Source organism: Fukomys damarensis, unplaced genomic scaffold (genome assembly GCF_012274545.1).
Source record: "Fukomys damarensis isolate Sample0158 unplaced genomic scaffold, DMR_v1.0_HiC HiC_scaffold_20, whole genome shotgun sequence".
NCBI lineage: Eukaryota > Metazoa > Chordata > Mammalia > Rodentia > Bathyergidae > Fukomys > Fukomys damarensis.
The window spans coordinates 8,178,498-8,185,972 of NW_022900932.1; the positions used below are offsets into that span (position 1 = coordinate 8,178,498).

Below are 7,475 nucleotides of genomic sequence, written 5' to 3' on the forward strand. Positions count from 1 at the left end.
TGAGCGTCGGGGCCGGCGGCGGGCGAGGGGGCGGCGAGTTGGGTTTAGGTGGCGCCATAAAAGGAGCCCAGCTCAGGAATCGCTTGGCACTTCAAAGGGCTCCGTCCACATTACACTCTTGGAAAGGTGATGGAATGAGTGGGAGCCCGGCCCTGACCAGAGCGCTTCACGCTCACTCCGAGGTTCAGGCACGGCGACTTTAGGACAACCGGAAGTGAGCGCTGGCTCCCTTGAGTTCGAGCATTGGTTTAGTGGTTATGGAATGCCTTCACACTGCGCTGGGAGCTTAGATGGTTTGGTACAAAAATCAGCAGGGTAGACTTTTGAGTGGGTTTAGGACCTGAAGTCTCCCAAAAGAGACACAAACAGACTGTTCTGTTCAGAAAAACCAATATTGTTTCAGGGACAGAGAGGGGCTGAGATGAACTGAAAGACGTTCAGTATTTTTAGGGAGGGGCCTCCAAGTTGCTTCAACCTCCAACCTCATCTTTTTCCTAAAACTAGTGCTGGACTCAGTTGTCTGCACCCTCTTGGCTACAGTGTCTGGTTTCTGAGACATCGCACACCGGTCTCACTTTCACCTGACCTCTCAGTATCTTTTGCTCACATTTCTTTTGTCCTTGGCCTCTTAATAAAATACCACAGGAGGCTGTGCTTGATAGGGCACGGCTGTAATCCCAGCTCTTGGGAGGCCGAGGCAGGAGGCTCGCCAGGAGTTTGAGACCAGCCTGGACTACACAGCAGGACCCAAGGGATGACCGCAGGATTCAGTCCTCAGGTTTCTCTTCTTAGATACATTCTCTTCTCTATTACTGTCATCTGTCGAGTCTCATGGTGTAAATAGCATCTGCTCCAGACCTCATCTCTTTGTGAAACCCATATTACAGATTCAGATACCTATTTGGCATCTCCAATTTGAAGTCTGCTAGTTATCCCAAATTTAACAAGTCAGAACAGAAATCCTGACCTTGTCTTCAAACCAGATCCTCTTCCCGTCTTTTGCCTGTTAGCATGGTAGCCTTGCATTTATTCAACGCATAAACCAGACCCCTCCCTCTCCTGCTCCATAGCTGATGTGCGGAGAAACACTGATGACTGCACTTTCAAAACATATCCACAATCAGACCACTTCTCACCACTCTGAACATCATCCTATTCAAGCTACTGCGATCTTGCACCTGGATTATTCCAGTAGCTTCCTAATTAGTGTAGTGTAATCTCAATAGTCCACTCGGCAAGTGGAGATCGGCAGTGTCCTGTAACCTGCCTCAGTGTGACCTCTTGTCCCCAGGCCACCTGTATAGGCTTCCTTGTTCCTTAAACGTGGAAAGTCGGGGTCTTCACGATGGCTGGTCCCTCTGCCTGGAGTAGTCTGTTCCCGTACACCTCTAAGTTTGCTCCCTCAGTTCTTTGCTTTCTCAGAGAGGCCTACCACGGCCATGCCATTTTTTTTTTTTTTTTAAACACAAACGCTTCATATGAACAAACTATAAAGCACGAAGACATTTAAATATCTATGTCAAAACAAGCAGGTGGCAGGCGATTCAACATCCAGGAAGGAAAGTGCTTGAAGGAGACTGCAACCTGTCAGCTCCCCGAGCATTATGAGAGGCATTCCACTCCTAACAAGGGTGGCCGTGCCATCTGGTGCTCCTCGTACAGGTTGAAACTCAAAATCTAGAGGACTGGGAGAAAGAACCTTTTTATTTCTAGGTAGAAGCAGGAACAGAGCTATTTACTCCGACGGTCTTCTCAGTCATCTTTTTGGCAGAAAAGTTTTTTTTTTTGTTTGGGGGATCCACTACTCTGTACTGACTTTTCTGTGGCTCTGTCGACAGATCCCAAAGCCTTTCTGGCCACTTCAGGCGAGGCTGGTGGAGCAATGAACATTTTGTGATGTGTGGCATTGAAACCCGAGTTCTCCCATCTGAATCTTGACAGGCCCAGACCCCAGCTTCAGCCCATCCTTAGGGGCAACACGGGCGCCAGTTTCTGTGTTTTCTTTTCTTTATCCACAAAGGTCAGAGTTGCCATCCTGGACTGCCCCAAGATGCCTTCTGACCGTGCCATTTAAAATACAGTATCCAACCTGTCTCCATATTTCTGACTTCTCTGGCATTTTGGCGGGGGGGTTGTTTTTTGAGACAGGGTCTCACTATGTAGTTGAGACTGATCTGGAACTCACTATGTAGCCCAGGCTGGTCTCGAACTCACAGCGATCCTCCTGCCTCAGCCTCCCGAGTGCTGGGATTACAGGCGTGCGTCACCATGCCCGGCTCTGGCATATTTTTTCATAGCACTGCTATATATTATTTCCTGGACTTGATCCCCAGCAGTGTGCAAAAATTTTTTTTAATTAAATAAATAAATCAAAGCTAAAAGGCTGGGAATGTTATGTTTGTCCCTGCTAATTAGAATATGGACTCTCCAAGGGCAGAATTTTTATGTTCCTTTATAGCGCCTATATAAGCAGTGCCTTGAAAAGAGCAGGCCCTCAGTATTTGCAGAACAGATGGATTAATGCATAGTGGTGAGGTGGGGAGGAGTCAAGTCTCAGATCATTACCGGGATGTAAAGCCAGCCTCACAGCAGTAGGAAGCTACTGGAGAGCTTTGAGGATAGACCAGATGGCACGGGTGTTTCTGGAACCTCATTCTGGCTGCAGAGTGGAGAAGAGTCCGAAGGAAGCAAGGTCCACACACCATGGAGTGCAGCAAACAGATCGCGGAGTGGAAGAGCATGAGTTTAATTGATAACAAGTGAAGCTTGACGTGCCTTGGGTCATCAGGAGCAGCTGTCCAGGAGGCGCCTGGCATTAGGGTCTGGAGCGAAGAGGGAAATCCACCTGCAGGCACAGATGCATGAGGGGTTGGTGTGTGAAGGCAAAATGCCTAACCCCTCCCTCATTTAGCCTTTATCACACACTGCCTCTGACTGTGGGTGTTCTTCATCTTACGTTTGGTGTGCTAGGACTCGAATCTAGGGCCTCACACGTTAAGCATGTGCTCTGCTGAGCTACACGTCCCCAGCCCACCTCAGTGCTAAATGACCCCTTTGGGCATTACCGAGCGTGTGACAGCGGTGAAGAACAGTTACCTGCAGCCTGCCTGCCCTGGGCCCAATCACTTCAGATACAGGGAGCTTCAGAGTCCCTGTCTGAAGCTGGGTGTAATGCTGGTGCCTCCTTGTTTATCAGGATTAACCAAGTGACAGGTAGAACAGATAGAACAGATCCTGTTGCTGAGCTGAGGGTGATGTGTTGACCATTATTTACTGGCTTGGCTATCTGTTTCATGTGCTGCAGTGCCTTTTAAGCAAGATTGCAAGCCCTGAGGACAGGAACATAGCACACGCCCGTGTGTCTTTGCACACGTCTGTATCTGTCACGTGCACACCAGGCCTGCACCGCTGGTTAAAGTTGCATGGACTCCGAACCCCTCGCCCACCCCTTACGTGCTCATCCATGTCACATGTCATCTCCCTTCTTCTAGGACCCGGAGCGCCGCAGGATGGATCAGACAGTGAGGATGAGGAGTGGCCCACCCTGGAGAAGGCGGCCAAAATGACGGGGCTGAGCCACCACACGGAGGTGGCCGTGGACCCCGAGGATGAACATGCCATTGAAATGTTCATGAACAAGAACCCTCCCGCCAGGTAGGGGAGCACTCAGGGGAGGAGATCCTGATGGAAAGAAGCGTGGTGACTGGGAGGGGCCTGAGATCGCTGGTTGTGGTGGCCCAACTAGGCCGAATTGGCCCAAACTCCAAATACCTCCTTCCCTTTCATCTGTGTGTGCTGCCCCAGCTGCCCACTGAGGCCCCGCATCCCATCCCCTTTGGTCCTGGTGTGCTCAGTTTCCTTACACAGATCTCTTCCACACTAAACTTCACTTAATCCAGGACTTTCAACCTCAGTGTTCTGGCATGTGGGGCTGGGTAATGCTAAGCACGTGGGCATTTAGCAGAAATCTCTGACGCATACCCTCTAGTGCCCATGGCTACATTTCCTCCATTGGTGATAACCAAAAGTGACTTCAGACATTGCCGGGTGTCTCGGGGTGGCTGAGGGATGGGGTTGCCTCCAGTTAAGAGTTTTTGTTTGAGGCTGGGGATTTAGCTCAGTGGCATCACATCTGCCTCAGAAGTGTAAGGTCCTGAGTTCGATCCCTGGTACCGAAAAAAAAAAGTTTTTGTTTGATTTTGTTTTTTGGAGACAAGGTCTTGCTACATACTCCAGGCTGGCCTTGCACTAGAGATCGTCCAGCCTCAGTCTCCTGAGTGCTGGGATTATACCATGCCCAGTTTGTTCCCACCTTTAAGAAGTGCCAGCTCCAGAAACTGCCTGTGGTCAAATTCTGGAGCCCATCCCTTGAGTTCAGGCAGGAGATCCAGGGTGAGGGCCTTGGACCAGTCCGTCTGACCCTGCAGCGGTGACACACGGTTGTTCTCAGGTCTTCAGGACGGTTTGGGTCAACACATCTGGTTGCTGTAACACCATGAAAAGATGGGGTGGTGGAGGGTGTCCTACAGCAACTGAAGAGCGCAGAGAGAAGTGTGAGGTGTCCCCCACCCAGCGCCTTCGACTCCTGCTTCACAGATAACCCTGAGCATTTTAGCTGAAGGAGGGACGAGCTGCTAGAAGGGGGGGTTCCTGGCACTCTCAGAAGCAGGGCTAGAGCCGTAGAGCTCAGCAGTCACTTGGGTCTGGGAACACATTGGAGGGGACCGTAAGGCCCTGAGCTTTGGAACTTGAAAGTCTGGAGACACTGGAGATGGAGACCAGGCCCTGTGCGTAGCAGACAAGCTCTGTCCCCCCAGGCTGCACCCCAGTCCAGGGCAGTTGGAATACACGTCAGTGGACTCAGAGGCACCACTGTATTCCCACAGCCTGGGGATGATGACTCTAAATCTGAGGTGGGATTGTGTTTGGCAGCGCTGCTGTGGTCCAGCACTGTAATCTTAGCACTCAGAAGGCTGAGCCAGGAGGATTATGAGTTCAGTTCAAGGCCAACCGGGACTACATCTAGGCCTAGTCTCCAGAGGAGGGGGCGCGGGAGGATTGTGCTGATGTCCTCTGTTTGAGGAGACTGAAGAAAACACGGAGAAATAACATTCCACACGGCTTCTTTTCTGTACTACTAAGCATCAAATCCAGGGCCTGTGCATTGAGCTACCTCACCAGCCCTTTTTTTCTTCTTGGGATCAGATCTAGCTAAGTTGCTGAGACTAACCCCAAACTTATAAAATTGAAATGGGGAAAGTTCGTACCATAGTCTCTTCCCACTGACGGCTGCAGCCTGAAATCTCACAGGCGATCGCAGTGTGTGTGACACTGGAGAGGCTGGGCTGGGATTGGTGCTAGCAGCGTCCTCACGCTTTGCCCGTGTGCCGTGGGCGTCTGAAGTTCCGCACTCCTAGGTACCAGTGGTTCCAGTAGCACAGGCATGTACTTCTGTGACCCTTGGGTTGTGCACAGCAGCAGCACCATTATTAGCAGAGAAAGCGGGCACAGCGTGGCAAAGTGACGTGCCTGAGGTCACCAGGACTTAAGCCTGGGCACTTTGACCTGCCTGCTTTGTCCTGTGTGGAAGGACTTCCGTCCCCTTACTGTGCAGCAGTTTGTGGCGGGTGGTGCGGAGGGGTCTGAGGCCTCACTGCCCTGCAGGACCACAATTTTTTGGCGCTCGCAGGGACTGCAGCTTCCAGACAGTGAGCCCAGCCCTCCCTTCCCCTCTCCAGGCGCACCCTGGCTGACATCATCATGGAGAAACTGACTGAGAAGCAGACTGAGGTTGAGACGGTCATGTCCGAGGTGTCGGGCTTCCCTGTGCCACAGCTGGACCCCAGGGTCCTAGAGGTCTACAGAGGGGTCCGGGAGGTGAGAGCTGGGAAGGCAGTCACAGTGGGTCAGCCTCACGGTGGAGCGGGGCATCCCGTGTGTGGCCAAAAGCTGACTCGGTCGGAGACGTGGGTTCAGGTTCCCACTCCGGGTGTGCAGCACGAGGGTGGTAAAGCCCTTGCTTACAGGGTCGGCACAAGGTCCCATGTACCCACGTGGGAATAAATAGCACCCTAACGGGGCCTTTAACTTTGTCCCCTTTCCCAGGTGTTATCCAAGTATCGCAGCGGGAAGCTGCCCAAGGCCTTCAAAATCATCCCTGCGCTCTCCAACTGGGAGCAGATCCTCTACGTCACAGAGCCTGAGTCCTGGACTGCAGCCGCCATGTACCAGGCCACCAGGTAGCACAACAAGGTGGGGTGACCGAGTCTGTGGGTGAGGGCCAGGGCCAGAAGTTCCAGCTGTCCCTGCTATGTTCATTACTCTGGGGCTCTGTTCTTTGGAGTCTTCTGTGCTTTTTCATGTCACCACTTTCCTAGCTTTTTCTCTTGCATTTTGGGGAGCCAAGGCCCAGCTCACTGCCCCAAAGACTGGGCCAGGGATGTAGCTCAGGGGTAGAGCACTTGCCCAGCATACATGAGGACCTAGGTGTGATCCCCAGCACTGCAAAAAAAGGGGCAGACAATGCACTGTTTGGGGTGCATCCTGTTGCCCCCTCCCTCCTAAGCTGACCTGTGGGTTGCATGCACGTGGCTCCCACCACGCCCGTGATGTTTAAAGGGCCAGGCCCAGGCTGTCTAGTGACCAGGGATCTCCCCCTCCCCATTAGGATCTTCGCCTCTAACCTGAAGGAACGCATGGCCCAGCGCTTCTACAACCTCGTGCTGCTGCCCCGCGTGCGCGATGACATCGCGGAGTACAAACGACTCAACTTCCACCTCTACATGGCCCTTAAGAAGGCCCTGTTCAAGCCCGGGGCCTGGTTCAAAGGTGAGAGCCCAGGGGCTGGAGTCAGACCCGGCTTGGGGAGTGGCTGCTCCAGGGCAGTCCCTCAACGGGTGGGGTGCTTTCCTGCTATCACCCCTCGCTCACTCCACTGAATGACGGTGCCTGCCCTCTGCTCTCACAGGGATCCTGATCCCACTGTGCGAGTCGGGCACTTGCACCCTCCGGGAAGCCATCATCGTGGGCAGCATCATCACCAAGTGCTCCATCCCCGTGCTGCACTCCAGGTAGCCTTGGCGCGTGAAGGACAAGGGCAGCCGCTGGGCGTGTGTGGGGCTGCGGTGGGGAGGAGTTGAGAACACAGCCCTGGGCTTGTGGCCAAAGCCAGTGAGTGGACAGAGCGTGGCTTCACTGTACACAAGCGGCAGGGGAATAGAATCCCAGGGAGCAGCCTGCGGGCGGGCGAGGGAGTGGGGAGAGAGCCGGTCAGAGTGGAAGTGGGAGGCATTTGAATGTCAGGCCTGTGGTCCGGGCCAGTGCGGGGCTGTAGGGATAACTGGAGTCCAGGGGTTGTAATAATAAGGCTGAGGGGGTGAGGAGGCCCTTGCCTACCATGGCCCTGGGGATAGGATAGCTGGGGCAGCCAAGGAACAGGGCAGCGGACCCTCCCTGAGCCCCACCCCCGGGGCCCA

General features: G+C 53.3%; 1 protein-coding gene across 1 annotated transcript in view; it reads left to right on the forward strand.

Annotated features, from left to right (window-relative positions):
* Bysl (bystin like) overlaps positions 1–7,475 on the forward strand; it is a 9,146-nt gene that overhangs the window by 724 nt on the left and 947 nt on the right. Inside the window, exons 2-6 of the mRNA XM_033766635.1 lie at positions 3,477–3,654; positions 5,739–5,877; positions 6,106–6,239; positions 6,668–6,828; positions 6,968–7,072. Of these exons, the coding sequence (XP_033622526.1) occupies positions 3,477–3,654; positions 5,739–5,877; positions 6,106–6,239; positions 6,668–6,828; positions 6,968–7,072 (717 nt within the window). The remainder of the gene's footprint in view (positions 1–3,476; positions 3,655–5,738; positions 5,878–6,105; positions 6,240–6,667; positions 6,829–6,967; positions 7,073–7,475) is intronic.